Source organism: Molossus molossus, unplaced genomic scaffold, assembly GCF_014108415.1.
Source record: "Molossus molossus isolate mMolMol1 unplaced genomic scaffold, mMolMol1.p scaffold_m16_p_6, whole genome shotgun sequence".
NCBI lineage: Eukaryota > Metazoa > Chordata > Mammalia > Chiroptera > Molossidae > Molossus > Molossus molossus.
In genome coordinates, this window is record NW_023425399.1 from 17,071,258 (window position 1) to 17,094,986 (window position 23,729).

At 47.3% G+C, this 23,729-nt stretch overlaps 1 protein-coding gene across 1 annotated transcript; it reads right to left on the reverse strand.

The window, feature by feature from the left end:
* Positions 1 to 2,828: 2,828 nt before the first annotated feature.
* FAM83D (family with sequence similarity 83 member D) lies at positions 2,829 to 22,958 on the reverse strand. Its single transcript, XM_036245036.1, has 4 exons — positions 22,461 to 22,958; positions 10,558 to 10,725; positions 7,168 to 7,292; positions 2,829 to 3,963 (listed from the first exon to the last, which is right to left on the reverse strand). The coding sequence occupies exons 1-4, from the start codon at positions 22,944 to 22,946 to the stop codon at positions 2,991 to 2,993; spliced, it is 1,752 nt and encodes a 583-aa protein (XP_036100929.1). The 5' UTR covers positions 22,947 to 22,958; the 3' UTR covers positions 2,829 to 2,990.
* Positions 22,959 to 23,729: the final 771 nt, after the last annotated feature.

Sequence of the window (23,729 nt, forward strand, 5' to 3'; positions counted from 1 at the left end):
GGAAGGTTGAGAACCACTGATTTACATGATCTTGTACCTTTAAGTCCCATAAGTAAAAAATAGACTCCCCAGGCCAACTACCTATAAAGGTGGGGAGGCCATCTCTTCAGTTGACTCCTTAAGTCTTTCAAGAGAGTATTGACCCTGTAGTCTGATTGTGCTGATCTTGAAATTATATGGATCTCTAATTCAAACAGAATAATCAGGGAGGAGAAAAAATGAGACAATTGAATTTGAATACTATTATTTTATGATACTGAGCCATTTTTATCAAAGTTGCTTAGGTGTGATCATGGTAGTGTGTTTACATTTGTTTTGTTTTTTTATCCTCACCTGAGGACATTTTTGCATTTATCTTCAGACAGAGTGGGAGGGAGAGAGGGGGAAAGAGAGAGAAACTTCCATGTGAGAGAGACACATTGACTGGTTGCCACCCACAGGACCCCAACTGGGGCCGGGAACAAACTGCAACCGAGGTACGGGCCCTTAGCGGGAATCAAACCCGGGACTCTCTGGTCCACAGACCGACACTCTAACAGCTGAGCCAGACTGGCCAGGGCTACATTTTTTTTTAAAGTAAGCTTTTATCTTTTAGATATATACTGAAAGTTACACCCTCATCTGACATTAGATAAGGAAACAGAATCCTCTCCCGAGGAATAGCAACAAATATTTTTTGAACAATTTTCCACACCCACCTTCCCCCTCCCCTGGGGGCAGGGCCAATAAACTGTTGAACTTGAAACAAGGGTCCCGCTAATCCTGATGCAGCTGGTTCTCAGATCTCACCTTGGGAAACTGCCCTATAGTGGTCCTCTCCAGGCGAGCCCAGGAAAGCTTTGCTCACTCGGAGATCGGGCCATTTTCTTAGGATGACATCCACCTCTGGTTCTCATTTCTAGTCACTAACATTTTCAGAGAATGGATTGGAGTCCTGTACGCACAAAAAGGACTCTGTGGTCAGGGTAAGCTTGTGCCAGGCCACAGACCTGCCCTCCTCTAAGAAAGCCATTGTGCTCATTGCTTCATTCAAACGTCTGAGTAGTCCTGCAGTAAAGAATCCTATTTAAATGTATTTGATCCATCATTTCCCAAACTGAACACTTTTTTATGAATGCCTATGAATAGTTCCACAGAACACACTGAGTTGAAATTTCAGTCGTGCCCACGTTTGTTCATGAGGTTAAAATGTGTGTTTTCAATTCATCATTGCATCAACTGCCATTTCTCAAGGTGCACCTTCTAATGCCCTCATATTCCCTGAACAGCAGCAGCAGTATAAGAGTACCGAACTTAGAATCCAAAACCCTGTATGTTTGTGTCACCATTTACCAGCCATGTGACCTTGAATATGCTCCTTATTTAATCTGAGGGTTGGTTTTTTCACCTGAAAATTGGGAATAACAGCTGTTCAATCCCTACATTGTTGTGAGGGTCAACGATAACACACAGGAGCCCTGGCTGGTGTGGCTCAGTTGGCTGGAGCAACATCCTCTCTAAAAATCAATAAAAACATATTAAAAAAAAAAACAAAACCTGCAGGTGTGCTCATAGTCTGGTACATAGTCTATATGGCAAACAACCCCCTCCCCTATTACAGACCACTTTTGCTCTAGCCATCACAGGAGGAGGAAGCCATCATTTAACTCTCTTCCTTTTTTCTGTCCATGCAAATGAGACTAAATAAAAACAGGATTCCACAGCCATGCCAACCCTGATTAGCAGGGTGTAGAAACCAGCTGCATGGCCTGCCAATGGACTAGGAATCCGGGATAATTGTCAGTGTCCTCTTCACCCCTACTCCCGGATATTAGATTGCTAAATCATTGTCAAAACACCCATCTGATGAAATTAAACCCACGGGGCCACTACAGTTAATATCAGGGATGAATCCAGAAATGCAACTAAGGCCTTCTTTGGCAGAGGAGCAGAGAACCAAGGTCATTGTCTAAATAGCTCAAGCTTTTTCTTTGAGAAAAGACAGCTAGAGGCACATGAGAAGACCTGTGATTTCTGGCAAACTATAGGAAGAGTAACATCGATAGTCATATTGCTAAGGAAGGGGCAACCCTGACGCTTGCTTCTGTATGTCTTCTAACTTTCATGTGAATATTTTCTTTTTTACAAGATGATTTGGATCATCTACTTTTCCTCCACACAACAATATTAAAAATTGCATGGCTATTAGCTGCATTTCTTGTGACACATTGCCAGAGTTAAAGATGCCTGAAAGAAAAAAAAGATACTCAAGCAATCACCAAATAAAAGTTGTTTATATTTAGTTAATCCTAAGAACACAGATATCCTAAAGAAGAGACAATTATGAAACAGTTTATTCTAAAGATTTTGATCATAAAAACTAGTGATTCAAAGCTCTAAAACAGAAGAACATACAAATCTAGAAAAATGCAAAACATTTCATCTCTTACTGGAATTCACCTCTTTAAGAGATATCAATATTAAAATTGTGCAAAGAAACTGTACGTATAGTGTTCAAACCATAAAACCAATAGCTGGTTTATACATGACAAAAATAAAAGTAAAAGCATGTAAAATAATATGCAGTTTATAATAGAATTCAAAGAAAATTGGGGTGACTAAAAGTCAGATCAAAGAACCCCAGCCGATTTTGCTCAGTGGTTAGAGCGTCAGCCTGCGGCCCAAAGGGTCACAAATTCCATTCCCAGTCAAGGGCACATACCTAGGTTGCAGGTTCGATCCCCAGCCTGTTCAGGGTCATGTAGGAGGCAAACAATCTAAGTGTCTCTCTCACATCGATGTTTCTCTCTCTCCCTCCCTCCCTTCCACGCTTATCTAAAAATCAGTGGGAAAATATCCTCAGGTGAGGACTAACACAAAAAGTAAAATAAAAAATAAAAGTCAGGCGAAAGAAAAACAATTAGGGAGAGGAGACATTTTGCAGAGCAGGATGCTCTGATGGTATCTACTGCAAGCCTGGATGAACGCAGGAGGCTCTGAACGCTGAGCAGTCACTGATAGGAGGGATAGAGTGTAATGTCTCTAATAGCCAGCAGATTAACTGGTGCTCTGGTAAAATTTCCAGAATTAAAGCCAACATAGTTTTCAGTAAGAACGGTTCTCCTTGACAGCATGGCCAGCATGTGGTGGAGCCGGGACCTGATGGCAGTAAAGTGAAAATGCCGCTCTCTATTCAAGTTTCTAAATGAATCAAAGTGGGGGGTGCCCCAGTACTTGGAATGTCCAGGAAGGATGAGGTTGGTGGCTCTGAAGGAAGTCTGGGAGCCGATGGAGCTTGCCACAGAGCCTTGGGAAGACAGCGAGGAGTACGACTTCAAACTAGAAGATCTCGAGACAGACATCTTGGATACCGGTGACCCTTCTTTAGACTGGGTTCCCTGAGGAAAGAGCACATTCTCATCCACATCCGTCTGGGTGGTGGCTGACATGAACCGAACCACGGTTTGGGAGCTTGTGGCCCTGGTGGCAACTGTGGTTTGGGTCCCAGCACTAGTGACAGCGGTGCTGGTTTGTGTTCCTGAGTCACTCACGCTCACCGTGGGCTTCTCCTCTCTTGGCTCTGTCTGAGTGGCAGCATCAGTGACCTTTCCACCCTCTGGTCCATCCTTGTGGCTGTTAGAGTAGTCTTTCTCACTGATGGTGGAGGTCTCAGAGTCGTGGCGCCTGGCCTTTGCCCTGTCCTTGGTGGGTGCCCCACAGTCCAGCTCAGCCTTCTTGGGGGTGCTTGAGAGCCTGGCCAGCCGCTGCAGCAGCAGATTGCCCAACGTGAGCTCCTTAGACAGTGGTTTCCGGTCAACTAGATGGTCAAACTTGCCGCTGATCCGAAAGCTGGACAGGAGTTTGGAGCTGATGGGCTTTGACTGCGCATACAGGATTCGGAACTCCAGATCAAAGTGTTCGACCACTTGGCCAGACAGAATAACCAAGTTACTGCTATTTAATTTGCCATCTGTCCATGTAAAACTAAGGATTAAAAACAAACAAACAGAAGCTGGTAAGAATAAGCAATTTTAGTTTTCTTATTGTCAGTCTGAGTAATAAAGCCCAGATTCCCTGCAACATAGGCGTCATAACTCAGATGACAGCATGTCTATCATGTAGTATGAATTCAACCAGCCTCAAAGGCCAACTGCTTAACCAAAACACTAAAACCTACACATCCTCAGCCTCAGAGTTCTCAAAAACTAGAAAGGCCCTGGCTGGTTTGGTTCAGCTGTCGGAGCCTCAGCCTGTGGACCAGAGAGTCCGGGTTCAGTTACCTCTAGGGGCATGTACCAAAAACAAAACAAAAAAACAAGCCCTGGATGGTTTTGCTCAGTGGTTAGAGTGTCGGTCTGTGGTCCAGAGAGATCCAGGTTCAGTTCCCGCTAAGGGCACCTACCTCAGTTGCAGTTTGTCCTCGACCCTGGTTGGGTCATGCGGGTGGCAACCACTCGATGTGTCCCTTTCACGTCGATGTTTCTCTCTCTCTCTCTCTTTCTCTCTCTCCCTCCCACTCTATCTGAACAAAAAAATGGAACAATGTCCTCAGGTGAGGATAAAAAAAACAACAAAACTAGAAAGGATTTGTAAACTATTTGGCCAGCACACTCATTTTCGAAGTGAGAGAGCAGCTAGTGGTTTCACACCAAGAAGCCATGGCGGACCCCGGACCAGGCTGTCCTTAAGAAATGGCCATGCATGCCCTGGCAGGTTTGGCTCAGCGGTTGGAACATCGGCCTGCAGTCCAGAGAGACCCGGGTTCGGTTCCCGCTAAGGGCACGACCCTCGGTTGCAGTTTGTCCCAGGCCCTGGTTGGTTGTGCGGGTGGTGGCCACTTGATGTGTCCCTTTCATGTCGATGTTTCTCTCTCTCTCTTCCTCGCTCTCCCTCCCACTCTATCTGAACAAAAAATGGAAAAATGTCCTCGGGTGAGGATAAAAAAAAAAGAAATGGCCATGCACTGCTCTGAGCTCCCTCCAGCGCTGCCATTTTCACCACGGAGACAGTGCTGTGAGCCTGACGGTGACGCTGTTGCTGAAGCACATTTAGTGGTGATCAGACCACGTGCCCTGCCTATCCAGCATCCCCCTCCTTCTGGTGACAGACCCCATGCCCACCAAGAAGGCCTTCATTTCACCTTCTCCAGTCACAAGAGGGGTGAGCATATGGCCAGGCTGGCCAGACTATCCTGGATAGAGGAAGCTATCCAGGGTGGACATGTGACCCACCTGGAGCCAAGTCATCTCTCAAGGATTGATACCAGTGCTGAGAGAAATAGGCTCAGTCTCTGGGAAACAGCTATTAAAGGCCACAGAAAAAAGCCTGGCTCTTTGCCTTCAAATGGAGAGCTGACTGGGAATAAAGACCAACTAGAGAAAAGCAGAACCAGGAGACAGTGTCCTGATACATTTATGGCCTCTAGGTCGAGAAGAGCTGAAAACCTTTCTACGCGTCTACGTCATGGGAGTCAATCAACAGTGTGAGTTAGCTTTCTGAACTTGCAGCCACCCAACTGATAGAGAAGAGTCCTCTGAAAACCCTCGAAGAGGTCATGTAAACAAGACAACTATCCAATACCAGGGTTAGAAAATGTCTGCAACAAATGAAAGCTGACGCCCTGGCCAGTTTGGCTCAGCAGTTAGAGCGTTGGCCTGCGGTCCAGAGAGACCCAGGTTCAGTTCCCGCTAAGGGCATGTACCTCGGTTGCAGTTTGTCCCCGGCCCTGGTTGGGTCGTGTGGGTGGCAACCACTCGATGTGTCCCTTTCACGTCGATGTTTCTCTCTCTCTCTCTCTCCCTCCCACTCTATCTGAACAAAATATCAAAAAAATGTCATCAGGTGAGGACTAAAAAAAAACAACAAAAACAAAAAAAACAAATGAAAGCTGTCATCATCCTCATCCTCAATAGAAGTTTTTTCATTTGTAGAAGGTAGTTTTTGTATTTTTCTATTTTACAATAGCCAAAAACCAGTTGAGCTAAGTTTGGCTAATATAGCTCAATCCTACTTTGGATGAAAATCCAGTTCCCTCTTGTTATCTAAAAACTTCTTATGAAAGGAAGACTTGTCCGGCTGGTGTGGCTCAGTGGTTGAGCGTCGACCCATGCACCAAGAGGTTACCAGTTCGATTCCCGGTCAGGGCACATGCCCAGGTTGTGGGCCAAGTCCCCAGTGGGGGGCATGCAGGAGGCAGCCAATCAATGTTCTCTCTCATCGATGTTTCTATCTCTCTCCCTCTCACTTCCTCTCTCTCTAAAATAAAGAAAGAAAGAAGGAAATCTCAAGGAAGAGTGTGAATTTTTTCCCAGCACTGATGATACTGTTTGAGAAGAAAAGTATCAACACTTTCTTCCTCATATCACCTCATCGTCCACAAATCTTCCCATGTCTGCCTTCCCCGGGGCCGACACATAACCATCACTCAGGAATGTGCATTTCTTCAAAACTGAGTTTTTCATTTTTAAACTCTACTGGCACACCTCATCCACCGCACCTCCATCAGACAATCTGATGCAGGGGTGTCCAAACACTGAAGCCGCAGGAAAAAAATTGCATCCTTAACTTCTGGAGATTAGTGTTAACCACTCATTACCTCCACCCTGTACTCAACTTCCCTGCGCTCTCCCTGAAGATGCCATTGCCAAAGTGAGACTTCAGAGATGGGGCAGGAATGTGGATCAGTACTTTCTAGGCTAAAGCACTAGATTACAAGGCTTGAAGCAAGGTGAAGGATTTAAGTGGAAGTTGACAGCTTCAGCTCTACCCTCTGCACTGATGTGCATGGCTGAGACTGCCCTTACCTCCAATGAGCAGGGACAAGGGGTTCACAGTACCCAAAGAACAAGACTTAAGACTGTTCCTGCCATTGTTAACCCCCAATTCATCCTCTGCAGAGCTGGCTGAGACTTGAATCTAGGATCTGCTCACCATAGGGTCTCCAGGCAAATCTCAACATATGCACTTCAGTTCTGTGGACCACAGGGTTGGGGTGTGGGGAGTGACCTCCACCCTAACTACCTCCTACAGGAGAGGCTTTGATTAACCTACTTACACACAGACGCACACATCCCAGAATGCCTGGCCATAACGCCTGGCGTTGACAGGGGGAAAAAAGCTTTTGCCTTTACAATAGTCACTCCTCCTAAAAACTTGAGATTAATAAGCATGGACGGTTGGGAAACTTACCTGTAGGAGCCTGTAGCCACTCGAATGCCATCAATCAGTGTGAACTTTTCATGAACCTTCCCAACAATTTTAGTTCCTGACCTAGCATAGTAGATATTTCCTGTAATAGTCCGAACTGTCATCAGCTGTTGGTGGGAGAGTTTGGTAAAAGAAATGAACAATCTAGTGAACAAATGATTAAGACAAGAGGGCTTAGTTTACAATTCCTAAACAGACACATTTATTGGCCGATGAGTGGTTCGCAGTCACCATTCCATAACAATGTACCTGGTGGACTAGCCAGGCAATTCTTGGGACTCAAGTAATGTTGCTTCTCATTTAGTCTAGCTTCTCACATGCCCATTTCTTATATTTATTTTTGAGACCCTCAGTTCATGTGTACATGTGCTGTAAAAGAAGACTCATGCCCTGGCTGGTATGGCTCAGTTGGTTAGAGCATTGTCCCACACACCAGAAGGTGGCAGGTTCGATTCCAGTCAGGGTATATACCTAGGTTGTGGATTCGATCCCCAGTTGGGGCACGTACAGGAGTCAACTGATTGATGTATCTCTCTCACTGATGCCCCCCCTCACCTTCTCTCTCCCTTCCTCTGTCTCTAAAAATAAAATAATAATAATAAATTAAAAAATAAAAGAAGACTCACTTTCTGGTAATACTAAACAGCAGAATCCAAGAAATGATTTTTGAAACAAAACATGGGGGATTAAATTATCAAAGGAAACACACTAGTAATAAATAACATCTAAACAAAGGCTTAAAGAAGCTAAGTTCATATTTCTCCTACCTCTTTTGCTTAACAGAATCACCAATAAGTAACAGCCCATCCTCACCCCCACACCATAATGGGTCTAGAGAACACAGAACGAGCCTTCTCTAATACAGGATGTGAGGCGGAAAACACTCATATCACATGTGGCTTAATCAGCAGTGTCGTATTTCCTACAAGTATGTCTTTATCAGAAAGGTACAATGGAACCACACTGGTGCTATACACTACATGTGTATGTGTAATTACCTTTGTAAAATGACACACATAAATGTATATACAATGGTATGCAAAATACTAAGACAATCTATATTCTTTGGGACAGATCGGTAGCTAAATATCTTTTAAAATCTTGCACATTCAAATTAAACATTTAAGATTTTTGTTTGACTCATTCATTCCGCAAAAAAAGAAAGGCCCTACTATGTGCCAGGCCTTGAGACAAGAGATATAAGGCATGCTTCTTGCTAGAAGGCACGCTCTTGATCTGCAAGGACTAGACAGGAGAGAGAAAAGTAATGAATGATTAAAAACTATAGCTAGACTAAATCATCCAAAGAAGTGAAAATCTATGCTCACATAAAAACCTGTACACAAATACTCATAGTGTCTTTATTCATAATAGTAAAAGACTGGAAACTATGCTAATGTCTTTCAATGGGTGAATGGTTAAACAAATTATGGTACAACCACACTATGACACTACTCAGCAATTAAAAGAAACTATTGATATATAAAACAATTTGACCGGATCTCAAGGGGAAAAAGCCTATCTCTAAAGGTAGTATACTACATGATTCCATTTATACAACATTCTCTAAATGACAAAATTGTAGAGATGGGGAACAAGTTAGTGGTTGCCAGGGTCAAAGATGGGAGGAGGAGGGCACAGAGGGCAGTGGGCGTGACTGTAAGGGTGTAGCATGAGGGAGATCTCAGTGGTGTAGAATAGCGCTGTATCTTCATAGTGGTGGTACTTATACATATGTACACATGATAAAATGGCACAGAACTATAGACACACACACTATACCCATGTCGATTTCCAGCTTTTGCTATTGCACTATTAAGTTACACAGATATAATTATTGGGGGAAACTGGGTGAAGGATCTCCGTTCACCAGCAGAGGCACAGCCAGGCGAGAGAAGCAGCCAGGGAAGATGGTGCTTCCCTAGGAAGGAGTTAAGACATGATGAAAATTGGTGAGGCCAGAGGTACAGACCTCCCTTCAACTCCTACAGACATAAAGGACACCCATAAAGACGCCAGCCAGCACTGGGCAACTGAGTAAGCAGATAGTGCTCCGAGATTTCTGCCGAGTAGATGAATCAGAGCCAATCATTTGACCAGTGTTGGCTAGAACTAATCTGTGATTTTCCTACTGCTAACACACCGCCTTAATTACAGAAAGAGTGCCCTGAAATTAAACACTGGCACCTTCAATTTCTTCACCTGGCTCTATGTGAGCAGTCCGGACTGAACATCTGGCTACAGGACAATGTGCTTTTCCATGCCTGATTTGCATGTTCCTCAGGTCCACCTGGTCTCATCTTTCATTTTACCGTTGACTATAGACACACACTATACCCGGGTCATATGGCTGGTTCGTTTCATTGGGTCTCTAAGCTCTAAATCTACCTCCCCCATGATTTGCTTTGTAGCACCACTAGTGACAAGTTGGAACCTACCTAATTAAACCCAATCCTCGGTTTCCTCATTAGGGAAAATAACCAACAAGAATTCTGTGGGAGAAGTTAAATAACTAAAATTTTGCAAAATTAAATTGCTTGACAACAAGAAGGGAGTAACTTTATGCCCTCTATGCAGTAACCCAAATTCTTTGTTCATTTTTCTGACTGCTTTATTTCTAATAACTAGAACAGGCTCATAGTAGGTGCTCACAGGTAATGAACTAAGTTGATAAATTAAATTCTGAAGCTCAGTTATTGCTTAATTTTTTTTTTTAAATGGTATAATAAGTATGACTATTTTTCTTGCCTCGTTCCACTAAAGAGATCAAGCTAGCTAAGTTGTACAACCTTACATTTAAATATTTAAGCTCAAATTATTTTTCATGTTCAGAGCGAAGGACAGAAAAAGTCTAATTTTATAATAATGAGACATGAGAGGCACCATGTGACGGCGATGGCAGATGGGAGTCAAACCCCCGTCCTGCTACTATCCGGTTGTAGACACTGGGCTCTGTGTCCCCACCTCCTGCTCTGAAACACAGAATGCCACTTATTCGACAGAACTTCTGTGAAGACTAAGTTGCAAAACCTCGGTCAAGAGCCTAGGATAGTGCCAAGGATAGAGCAGGAGCTCCGTAAATGGTGGGCACCGTGATGAAAACTGGAGCCTACCAGCACCAGTCGAAAGCAGCAGCCCCCAAGGCAGCCTCTGGACCTTAAGAGTCAGGCTCCTTGTTAGGAGGCAGCATGACGTGAGGGAGAGGCCAGGGATGAATCCTGACACTCGTTTCTTTTCTGAGACGTCAGGCAGATGAATCACTTTGCTCGTGGCCTAGGTTCCCTCTCTTGCAATGGGGATACCACTACCAACTGCCACGGAGATAGGTCCTATTTTTCACTGTGGTGAAACCAGAAATGGTGTAACACAAACCTTTTCCTGTTCAGGATGAACTTTCAGATCCATGCACATATCCAGAAACTGAGAGAGCTGAGCCTGGTCCAGAAGGATGTACACGGCAACCCCCCGTTTCCGACATATCTCCTGCAGGTCTCTGAAGATGTCAATGTCTGTGAACACATCCATCACCACGGCGATCACCTGCAGGGCCAGGGCGAGGCAGAGGAAGAGCAAGTGTCAGCTCGTAGCACCGCCACCTCACAGCTCCCTGTCCGACCTAGACCCCATCGCAGAGCTGGAAAGGGTCCCCATCCTATGATATCCGTCCTTCTTCTGCAGTACCAATTTTCCCCTCACCGTGGACTCCTCTCCATCTCCAGAGACACTCGGGCCACTGCTTCCTAGCCATTCTCCTCCACACTGGCAAATTTCTCAGAAACAGAATGAATCCCCCGCCCTGCCCTCCTATGAACCTGTTCCATTCGACTTCTCTTCTTTCACTACACCCCCCTCCCGTCTTACAGCCTTGGCTCAGACCAGCAAGCGGTCTAGACTCTGTGGCTAACACACTATTGTCTTAGGTCTGTTGCTTCCACACTGACATTAGTTTTCTATGTCTGGAAAAGAAGTAAATAAAACCTTAGATTCTCTCTGAGGCCCTTTCTGGGTGTAGCATTCTCTAAGTCTGTGATTTTGATTATTGTCTGATTTTGGCTCATAAGCTCTGAGTTTTCGTTACAATCGAGATAGGCTCACCCCATCCACCACCAACTCAGGACTTGAAAATGATCATACTGGGCAAGCAGAGCCTCTAACACTATTACCAAATCTTCACCATACTCTACTCCCTCCACTAGTCGGGATCCAACCAAAGTCTCCCATAGCATCAGCCTCCCCTCGGTGAAAGGTGGTCTCTAGTTCTTTAGTATCTACCTGCCCACAGTACAAGCCCACAAGAACAGGAATAGGGGAATATAGCCTAAGGATTATGTCCTGAAGCTTGACGGTCCTTTCTTCTCCCCTAAAACAGGGCTCCATTCGTACCTCCGACCCATTGGCCGCTCTTGGCATGAAACTACAGTTAAGAGCTGCTTCAGCCAAGTGTCTTTGGGAAAATTACAGCTGTTTCGAACGTCCGTTTTCTTAGCTGCAAAAAGGTTACATGAAGTGCAAGGTACAAAAGATGCCTTAAGTACCTGCTCATTGATTCACTTGACTAGTCCAGAGTCCGAGCCTTCCAGACAGTTCAGCACAGGGAGGCATCCACCGGCTCCCAGCTTTCCTTGCTGAAGAGAGGCTGCTCCAGCCACAAAGCCTCTGATCACACCCTTTGCAGGTTCAAACCGGGGCCCTCAGCTAACTCCCTGCATGCCCTGGCCGGTTTGGCTCAGCAGTTGGAGCGTTGGTCTGCAGACCAGAGTCCCAGGTTCAGTTCCCGCTAGGGGCACATACCAAAAAAAAAAAAAAACAAGTCCCTGTAAACTGAGTCAGAAGTGGGGGTGTCAGCGAGAGAAACTGCCCCCTGAAGCCAAGGCTTAGAGCCTTTTACAGTCTGCGGCTGTGAGGGCTTCTCTCTCCTCCCAACCTCAACAGTCAAAACGTCTTTTATAATCTCGTTAACTCTGTTTTGAACATGAGAGTATTTACAGGTGTCACGTCTACAGAAGCAGAGGCATTTGAAGGGGACTGATTCAATCTCTGGCCCGAGAGGACTCAAGATAGTACCTTCCAGTCGTTACCCCTTAAGTACTGCAGGGGGAGAGGGTTAAAGAAGTGCAGACAGAGCGGCAATTTTGCTGTCCTTCTCCAACACCCAGAGTCTTGTCTACCCGGAGGGACCTTGAAATACCAACTCTCGGGAAGTCATTGCTATGAAGGAGTCTGGGAAGATCAATTTATGTCTCTGGCTGACTCTTCCTTTTCCTCCCCTCTCCAATCCTTTTGTTGTTTTCTTTTTTTAACTGTATTTTTATTGTTGACACTATTGCAGATGTCCCCATTTCCCCCCCACTTCCACCCAGCCCCTGTAACCTCCCCAATCTGGATTGAAACCCCAGCTTCGAGCTGTTCTTGGTAAAGGGTACAGCGAAACCCACTGGGCACAGTAATTTAAAAAATAAAGTGTTCTTTCTGAATGGGTGGCATCTTCAGAAGTCTGTATCCTCTGACGGGCTTTTATATGTCCTATTCTGAGTGTTATCTATCCCATTCATTCAGGTACGTAACAGTGGTTAAAAGACAGAAAAGCCTGGGCACACAAATCCCAGCTCTACGGTTTATTAGTTGTGTGACTCTGGGCAAACTGCTTAATGTCTCTGAGCCTCTGGAAGATATGGCTAATACTAGCGTCTACGTCAAAGGGCTATTGTGAAGATTAAATGAGACAGAGTCTGGAAAGGGCTTAGGCTTAAAACTGCTGTTCAGTTATGCAGCCAGCACCCCTTCAACGTCTACAGTGGGCTGAATCCTTGTACTAGGCAGAAAGGTGGCTATAAAGAATTTGACCTAGCCCTGGCTGGTTAGAGCATTGGCCTGCGGACTAAAGAGTTGAGGGTTCCAATCTGGTCAAGGGCACGTACCTCAGTTGCAGTTCAGTCACTGGCCCTGGTCGGGGTCGTGTGGGAGGCAACCAATCAATGTGTCTCACTCACACTGATGTGTGTGTCTCTCTCTCCCCGACCCCACCAACTTTGTCTAAAGATAAAGGAAAAATATCCGTGGGTGAGGATTAAGAAAAACACAAAAAGAATTTGACCTAGACCCTACTTATCTGGAAGAGAGAACACGGGACACAAGGAAGTAAAATGATACATACTGTTAGAGGCAATCAGATAAGGGGGCGCTATGGGGGGGGTGGGGACAGTAAAGCATCTGCCTGCGATGGTGGCCACACTACAGGCACTCACTGTTTACCCAAGAAGAGCAGAGAAGGATTCCTGGAGGAGAGGGCATTTGCGCTGAATCACAAATAAGGACAAGATCTGGACAGGGGAGAAGTGAAGGGAGGACATTCTGGCAGGAAGCCATGTGACGACAGAGGAAGAGGTAGGAAATAATGGGGTAAGTACCAGCTCGGCTGGCACGTGGGGTATGCACGAAAGGGATCAACAGGACATGACTGGGAGAGATGAATGAGCAAGATCACAGAAGGCCTCGAATGCCAACCAAGGAACCAGCATCACACAGGCAATGGAGGGGAGGAGGTGTAAGAAGAGTAATGAGTTCAATGCGAAGACCCTGCCCGGATAGAAGAAGCTGATGCTGGAAGAGAGGCAGAGGTAGGCTGAAGATCTGGCCCCACCTCCTCCAACACAGGTCCATGTACCCAAATGCCCGCAACACAGTGGGCACTTAGATACTTTTTAGCTTCAGCAAGCACTTAGGAGGACTAACAGCGGAAGAAGAAAAATCAGTGCTAGAGGTTCCAACGATGGAAGCCATGAGGTTAAAGAGGAGGGAAGGGGCCGTGGGAGAGCCAAGCAATGGACTGCATGGGCTGGAGAAGGAAAGCAGGCGCAAGGAGGGTGGGAAACGCAGAGGAAGAGTCAGGTTTACACAAACAGGAAACACAGAAAAAGAAAGAAACTTGAGAGAGAAGCTTCGAAACGGATTTTGAGGTGGCAGGAAAACCTTCAGAGGGGTTCTACATGCACAGGTTAAGGAGAGTAAAGGTCACAAGAGAAAGCTAGAGGAACAGAACCTGCTTGCTTCTCTTATACCCCACTGTTCCTTCAAACATTCAGTGAGCCTCCCACAAGCCAGGCACGGTGCTGGCCATTGAGGACCTAAGGTCAACCACTGTCCTCGAGAAACCCAGTGTAATGAGGGAGACAGGAGCTGAGCCGGGGTAACACAGCATGATGGGGCCAACGGATGTGCACCCAAGGTGCCACTAGAACAGGGACCAAGGGAGCCAGCCCAGCTGACCAGGTTAGAGAAGGCTGGAGAACTGCTGGAGGCGGGGATCCAGGAACAGGGCCATTAATATACATCACCTGCCAAACAGAATCTAGATTCACAACTCCATAAAACAACCGAACAAACACTTTGTTAGGTAGTGAGCATTTAATTTGTTATTGGTTTCACTGCTTTGTTTTAAAGCCTCAACACTTCCTGTTCACTGAAAACAGTTGGATTTGACTGCTGGTCCCCAGCACCCACAGGGTATTTAGTGGGTGGATGGAGGCGTTTCTTCCCGACTTCCCCATACCCAACACCCCCTCCTCCCTTACTAGAGCAGTACTCTTGAGACTTCTACAGGAAGAACAGCCCTATATGTGGAAGCAGTCAGTAGAAGTCCTTCCTTCCTTCCTTCAAGACCCAAGCCCTGCTGCCCTACACTCTCCCTCCTCAGCCCCACCAGCCCCCATGCAACCAAGCTCTGCAGAGCAGAACTAGACCTGGGGCTTCTCAAATCTCTGAGGAATAGCTTCTGAAGTTAGCTAAGCAATGAACTGGACTCATTCACTAGCCAGCCGAGTGCCTGTTTCCAAGGCCAGACACATCTCCTAGGTATTGGTGTTCCTGCTGCAGGCTGCTGGGCCCCAGAAGTAAACCTGGACTTGGCAGAGGCATAGAAACCAGTCCCTGCTCCCTCCCTGAAGAGTAACGCAGAGATGGACAAGGGAGAGACCCATCAGGAAGGTGGGCATCCCATAGCCATCAAGTGCCCACGGTCACTGTGTGCACTACCCTGTCCTAGCCTGTGCTGCACAGAGCCTGCCCACTTTCTTACGGCTAGAAACTCAGTAAGTGGTGACTTTTGAGAGTCTATTCCAGTGTCAACACTCATCTGAAACTCAGTGCTGCCTGGTACCTTACCGTATACCGTTCCTGTGTTTCCTCAGCCCCCTCTGGAGCAGCCACAGCTGTGTGTCAATCCCAAGTCTTACCCCACCCTACCAACTACCCCTTGCTGATTTATACCAAGGGACTCGGTGGTCCATGTAGTTATGGAGTAGAAATCTCGGGTATTCTTGGTCTTTGGGAAGGGCACAAACCCTGTTTATGCTACTTTTCACACAGAACCGGAGTCTTTGCTACATGTCTTCTTGCACAAAAGCTTTAAAGAGATATCTGGAGATTTCAAAACCCCATTAATTGTTACCCCCTTTTACAGATGAGAAAACTAAAGCTCAGAGAGGTTAGGTAGCTTGTCCCAAGTGACACACTTAAGCAAATGCAGGAGCTGGAATTTCAGCTCAGGTCTGTGAGACTCCAGAGCTACGTGAGAAAAGTGTGGAACTAAATATTACTCCAAACAGATCTAATAATGTTCAGTCTGCAAATGACTGAGAGCTGAACTACACCTTGAAAGGATCAGCAGAGTACTGCATCAAGTACATGGGCTCGAGCCCCCACAGAGCACGATCACAAATGACACACTAATTCAGGGCGAACACTAAGGAAACATGGAGCTGCCAGGACAGCAGGCACCTTTTCTCTGCAGGTGGCCCTGCTCATTCCCGACAGACTGAATCAGGACATCGTGGGAAACAAAGATGCTATGTGAACAGGCTGTAGAGTTAGACCTGGAACATGGATCTGGTCCTTCCACTTTCAAGCACCATGTACCCTCTAGCAAGTTACTTAAGTTCTGTGAGCTTCTATAATGTGCAAATGATACTGCCTATATCTTATAATATTTCGGGGTTCAGTCAGCGAGAGAATCCATGTAAACATTCGACAGTTCCTGGCATAAAGTCCCCATATGGCATCTAGTCATATTTAGTCCCCTTCTGCCACTATTCCTGGGCAAGTCATTCTATCTGAGCTCAGTGTCCCCGAACACAGCCCCTTCCAGCTCTGAAGTTTGATTCACGGGCCCTCCATGGGCTGGGCTGGGCCTCAAGGGGTCACTCACTCAGTCAGTCATTCCAGTTCTTCCTCTGCATGAAGCAAGATGTTTGTGTCAATCACCCCTTCCTATTGCACCTCAGTTTCCCTCCCTTCCCACCCATAGTCATAAAGCAAGGACACGTGTGCAATATGCTTGGAATGCTGCCAAAGTTCTGCGCACATTCAGAGATGTGTCAACCCGTCCAGTGGTCAACCTAGCCTGTCTGTTGCATTCCTCGTGCTGACCACATGACACCCAAAGTCAATTTCCTTCAACTCCCTAGGGCTCTTGCCACTTCTGAAGCTCCTCTCGCTAAAAAAGCAAAAAAATACATTTTCTCCCAATTTCTTACATCTTTTAGTAGACCAGAAACTCTCTCCTTGGGATTTCTTTTAAAATCTTTATAACTATCGTGGTATCATCTTCAGGGTTTAAAAAAAAAGAAAACCGTAAATTTCCACAGCAAAGCCTAAATTTGCTTGTGCATGTTCTCTCTAGATTGCACATGCTATTATTATGAAATTAGCAATTCAAGTGTCAGAATGAAGGGCAGGTAGAGCCTCCACCTGCAGAGTGGCACAGTGCCTCTGCGGGAAGGCAGGGGGAGGGCAGCCAGCTTCTCACTGGTCTGCAGAGGGACTGACCAATCACACAGCTGCATTTTCTCTGCACTGTTTCAGCCTGAAGCATACAGGTGGGCTGGGCTTTTAGAAAGCAAAGGAAAGGCATCAAGGGGTGTTCGGGGAAGGGCTTGTAAGTCTAGCATTCTGAGTTATTTTTATAATTATAGAAAACATTTGCCTCGTTCCAAAATCCAATCTACAAAACAAGGAACATTCAGACACCCTGGATTACACTCTTGTTCCTTCCCTCCTTTCTCTTCTTTCCCTTCCCATTAAGATAGTAATTTCAATTAGTTTTGGGTTTATTATTTATATTTTTAAAAACAGAAGAAGTATGTGTGTGTATGTAATGTATAAACACATTTATTTAATATAAACACGTGTGTACCTGTGTTCATATCCCTTTGTAGATAAAAGGTAGCATATAATACACATTGCTCTAGATTAGTGCCGTCCAACAGAATCTTCTGAGGTGACAGATGTTCCACATCTGCTCTGTCCAACATGACAGCCACTAGCCACAAGTGGCCATTAAATACTTGAAATATGTCTAGTGTGATAGAGGAACTGGTTTTTTTTTATCGTATTTCACTTTAATTCATATACATTTAAGTTGCCACATGTGGCTAATGGCGACCGCATTGGTCACTGTAGTTCTAGACACTTCATACCAGAAAATAGAGTTAATCCTCATTCCTTTTTAGAACTGCGGGCACTCCATCATTGTGTAGAAGGCTCGGTTTACTCCCAACCCTGTCCTGAAGGGCATTTGAGCTTTCCAGTCTTTTGCTATGAGATTAGTGTTACATCAAATAACCTCCTGCACATGTGTGTTCATGTTTTTGCCCCCAAGCCCTAGTGCAGAGGTTCTGTCACGTGCTTCAGGATTTTTAGAAAGCCAGTGCATACCCACTACGTATGTTTCCTAAGATAACTCACCCTATATCCATAAAGGAATCACAAAAGAATCCCACAGCTTCTCTGTCTGACGGGTGAAAAAGTAAAGAAATGAAATGGTTGTCAGGGGCTGGGAGAAGGACGAATAGGGGATTCGATAGGGTAAGAGTTTCTATTTGGGAAGGAGAAAAAGTTCTGGAGATTGGTGGTGGTGTCGGTTGCACAGCAGTGTCAATGTACTTAATGTACACTTTGAAAAGTGGTCAGTTGTTATATATATATTTTACCACAACTGAAAAAAAGAAATGCTGCTTAGCACCCTAGAATGCACTGGATAGCCCCTTGGGACAAAGAACTATCTGGCCCAAAGTGTCAATAGTGGTGCAGTTGAGAAAGCCTGCCCTGGGTTGACAGGAGCATCAGAACAGAAACTGATCATGCCGCACAGGTTCTATTGTAACTCAGAGGAGAGTTGAGCAACATCAGGAGAGCCTTAACTCAGATCTGTCCTCATGCACACCAGGGCTCTCGACAGGTTCCTCAGCTGCCACTCATCCCGGCAGGACTCTAGGTCAACACAATGACAGCTTCTACTAATGCTCAGGTTATCAAAAGGATGCCCAAGGGTGAGGTCACAGCAAAAGTGACTTCGAAACAAAAGCACACAGGGAACAGGCAGCTGGTAAGAGCGATGGCTCTGAGGAGTGAGGAGCCTCCAGGTGCAATGAGCTTTACCCATGGACTCCCTCCCATGCAGAGAGCGGGTCCGCCCCGCAGCCAGAGCAGAAGCACAGGGCCCAGGGAGGGCATGCCGCCACACTTCCAGCTAGGTCTCCACTCCCAACTGACTTGTGGGGGCCAGACCAGAGGAAACACTGATTCACATGGCAACAGAGGCCAAAAAAACACAAAACCCTAATGATTCATCAACAAATACAACAGGGCCCTGGCCGGTGTGGCTCAGTTGGTTGGGCGTCGTCCTGTGCACCAAACGGTTGCTGGTTCCGATTCCCAGTCAGGACACCTGCCCGGGCTTCAGGCTCAATCCCCAGTAGGGGCCGTGCAGGAGGCAGACAATCAATGTTTCTCTCTCATAGATGTTTCTCTCCCCCTTCCTCTCTCTCTAAAAATCCATAAAAATACTTTATAAAAAATACAACAGTACAGATTCTGGAGTAGGTGTACAAGGGGAAAATCCTATATAGTTCAAAATTACTCTAAAAACTCCTTAGGAAGCAAGCACCTGGGCTCTCCAAGAGTCCAAAGCAGTCCACATCTCCTCCAGCTCTGGTGAAGCATGATGGAGCACCAAGGCAGTAGTCAGTTTGTATGCAGAAGCCATGCTGTACATAAATCATGCATTTTCTTTTTATTTTTTTTTAATGTTTTTACTAATTTTTTAGAGAGAGAGGAAAGGGAAAGAGAACTAGAAACATTGAGGGTGAGAGAGAAACATCAATTGGCCGCCTCCTGCATGCCTCGCACTAGGAATGAGCCCGCCAATGAACCCAGGCATGTGCCTTGACAGGGAACCGAACCGGGACCTCTCAGTCCATGGAAGACGCTCAATCCACTGAGCCACACCAGCCGGGAAAATCATCCATTTTTAAAAAAAATTTTTTTTTCTTTATTGATTTTAGAGAGAGATTAAAGAGGAAGAAAGAGATAGAAGCATAGATGAGAGAGAACATCGATTGGCCACCTCCTGCACGCATCCCACTGAGGGTTTGGCCCACAACCTGGGCATGTGTCCTGATCAGGAATCGAACCAGCGACCCCTTGGTGCATGGGTTGAAGCTCAATCACTGAGCCATACCGGCTGGGCAAATCATGCATTTTTTAAATGCTGCGCCTCACTATGGCAGAATGCCCATGCTTTGAAAGGCACATAGAAACTGAGCCAACAGAGAAACTGGCAGATTCACAGGCCCAGTTACACTTCCTGTGGGACAAGTCCTTGCTGCATGGAAAGGCAGGCTGATCACCTGAACTATTCCACTATCTTCCTTGCCACCTCTCCCCATCCCACCCAAATGCATGTAGCTGAATGATCAGAGGTGCATATGATGGGCCTCCACAGTATCTCCTGAGCACCTGTTCTGTGCCAGATGCCCTAGAAGCCTAAACAGCTCAAAAAGCAGCGTGAGTCTTGGGTGAGGATGAAACATCCCAGAACCGTTCATTCAGGCTACAAAGCCAGGACTAGACACTGGCATTTGCCAAGTGACCTTGCTTTGTGCCTGTACCCTGATCCCTCCAGTCTTCTTCCTGAAAAGGGCAGATTTGGTATTGTCATTGTCATTTTTCTGTTAATAGAATATGTCATGTGGAAATTAAAAGTCCAAATCTTAAGAAACTGAAAATTTTTCAGCCTGTTGAAAGCTACCAACATACCAATCCTTCCTCACACCGCAGGAAGGCCACGTGGAGCAGGAATTGAAGGCATGGGCTCAGAAGCCAGGCAGACTTGGGCTTGAGCCCAGCTCTGTCTCACACTAACTGCCTGATCTTGAGCAAGTTACTTAACCCTTCTGTGCTTGGTCTCTTCCTCATTGTGGCTTCCTCCTAGGGCTGGGAGTGTTAAATAAGAGAATCCAGGAAAAGGGCTTAGCACAAAAACAGACCCGTCGAAAGTGCTCCCCTACTACCTGTAGCAACTTCGTCAGGCTTCCCACCAGCAGAATGTCAACTCTCAAGTACAGGCAAGGATCATGCCCTCCACCTGTGGCCCCAGCCCTGGCACAGTGTCTGATACACAGTAGACACTGAAAAAGCAAGTATTGGGCATATGGTAGAAATGCTGAAAATACTTATCGAATTTAAAGGTACTGTCCCACTGTTATCAGTTAAAATCACCCAGGTTCCAAATACAGAATCTCAAAAGTATGAGTGTGGCCCTGGCCGGTTTGGCTCAGCGGTTGGAGCGTCGGCCTGCAGACCAGAGAGTCCTAGGTTCGGTTCCCGCTAGGGGCACATACCAAAAAGAAAAAGAAAAAAAAAGTATGAGTGTGTGGATGGAGTAGGGCACAGAACAGGACAGGAGGTTGTACCCAGAAATGTCAGCATTACACAATGCCCAGGACAAAGCAGAGTCTGAGCGAGCGCCAGCCTCAAGTCCCTTCTAAAGCTAGCCTAAGAGTTTATAGGCAGTTTTTCCTCTGCTGTTAGCTCCAGTGCCCCTTCACTACCACTAAAAATTAGAGCTGAGCATGAGGTGAGGGCAATCACTCTCTTTTGGGAGACCCATTCATTACTTTTCTCAAGTTCCAAGTGCCCAGGTTCTCGTCCTAGAGGTAAGCTTTGGGAATGCACACCTACCCCACAATAGAGCCTTTTCCCATGTTTTTAATCTCTCGTTGAATCCACAAATGTCTGCTGCATCAAAAGAACCCTCAGCATACCCGAAGCACTGCAGGGCTGACACTGGCCTAACTGGAGCCCCCATCTACTCTCCCAAAGGCAAGGCACTAGCCTATTATATCCCCTATGCCATAGAGCCTATGGGATACAACCCCATAATCAGGCAAAGAACTGCTAGCTTCCGGAACACTAGGAGACGGGGCATGTTCCTAGACTTGGCTCTTTCAACTAGACTTGGTGTACAGATATCATAACCCACAGTCATGCTCAAGCATCACCCCTAGCAAGTCTTACCATGGCCAAGGGCTTTACTGCCACGTTCATGGCAGAGACAGCTGGGAAGGTGAGCACTGCTGGTCAGCAAGCAAGGTGGCAGCTGACCATGGCTCTGGACTAAGGTGTCTACCTCCATACGGAACCTGCTCTACCTACCTCGTGTGCTGCATTCTTCCTCCCTGACCCCCAGGTACCCAGCACCCTGCTGCAGTCTCATCCTGGCTGGCAAGACAAGACCTCTCACCACACCCCAATACCATGTTACAGAGTCAGACAACTGCACCAACACCCGCTGTGCAGAGTCAGCCTAATGCAGAGGGTCTGCATTTTAGGAAGCCACTAACTAGGGCATCGCCCAGCCTATGGAAAAGCAACCCCCTGCCCCACCAACTCACAGGAGCAACTTTCCCTCCACATTGTGCATGTACTACCACCCTTTTACGTGTTTGCTTTTTACTACAAAAGACACGTGGAGGTGCCCAGCAGTAACAGATTCCTAATGCTCCAGAGTTGTCTCTGGGGACAATCTTTCAGGAACTTTCCCTAGGTAATGAGATACTTAAGTAAAGTAGCTCTTAAGAAGGCCCTGCAAGTGGGATCTAGTGTTGGCTGACAGCCAGGAAAACTGGCAATCTGGTTTGGTTTACCTAAAATTTGAAACTGGAAGTATTTCTGGTCCTCTTTTCCAGGGGATGTCAATGTTAGGAGTTGGAACTCCGGCACAATTCCCATTTTTTGGCGACGGAGACTCCTCCCACTCCCCTACCAGGAGGAGAGGCTGGGAGATCAGGAATGCGAGGGGTGATACGCAGGGTGGGGCGAGTCGGGGCCCCGGGGCCACCGGCCCGGTGCTCCCAAGAGGCCTGTTTCCCATCCTTGAAGAGAGTCTCCCGTCCGATCGAGGACCGAGGCGTCCCGAGGGGCCGGTCTCGGCCACTCACCTCTCGCGCGGAGCGGAGCTGCTGGCGCAGCGCGTCCTTGCAGCCATAGGGGCCGCCGGCGCCCGCGCCCGCGCCGCGGGGCTGGAAGTGCGCCTCGACGCGCGTGGCGCCGCGGTAGGCGCCCTGGTAGAAGGTCGGCCAGCCGAGCTCCAGCAGCGGCGGCTCCAGGTCCGACTGCTCAGGGAAGTACGTGCCGGACGAGCAGTCGTGCGACGAGCCGAAGGAGTCCTCGACCTCCGCCGCCGCCGCGCCCTCCTCGCGGGGCCGCTCGGCCGAGCGCAGAATGGCTCGCACCTCGTCGGGGTTCAGAAAGCTACCTAGGCGCTCGCGTCGCAGGAAAGCCGCGAAGGCGTCGGGGCCGCCCGCCAGCAGCTCCTCCAGCGCCAGGCGCTGCGCTTCGCTGTACAGCTCGGCGGGGTTGGGCGGCCCACACGGCGACAGGCAGGCGGCGGGCAGCTCGTCCAGTCCCTCACGCAGCAAAGCCATAGCGGCGCTCCGACCCGACCAGGCTCGGGGAGAATGCGGACATGCGGGCCACTTTTATAGGCCCTTTGAATCAAACCGGCCCGCGCCATTGGCCGCGCCGCCCCGCCCTGGCTCTCCCATTGGCTATTCTCTCCTAACGGCATGAGTTCGGATGCAGGGTATACCGCTACGGCCCGCCCCTTGACGTGCATTGGCTGCCCCAGGCCAGGCCCCGCCCCGCGTCTCCTCATTGGCGGCTGGCTGCGGTCCCGCCCTGGCTTTCGTTCTGGGGTTGCTTCATAGAATTTAATATTGATGATTCTGGTGGGGTTTTTTTTGTTTTTGTTTTTTAAACCGAATTTCTCCAGTTTAAATAGCTTCTACAAAGTAGTATTAAAATGTTAAAATAAGGTTTTAGACAAAAACAACACAAAAACGGTTGGTTTTTCAGTGTTTCTTTGAAAATCCGTTTGCTCCTCTCTCGTGATTCTGTCCTGCCCCGACGTACTGCTCGGGTCCTGCGGGCACCGAACTCTTCCCAGTCCGCTAAAGAGGGGACGGGCCTGATTGGCCCCACGGTCCGGCGGCGCACGCAGGCAGCGGAGCCCGAACTGAAGCCCGAGAGCCCAGCCCCTGCCGTCGTAGCGCGCCCCCTGCCGGCCCGCCCTACAAGGCCCGGAGCTGTCAAACCTAGGCACGTGGAGGAGAGGCTGGCGCCAGCTCCCGGGACCGCACTGCACCTGGGTGCTCAGAGCTTGGCGTGACCAACCATGTCGCCTTTATCTCCTGCATTTAATCATTCGT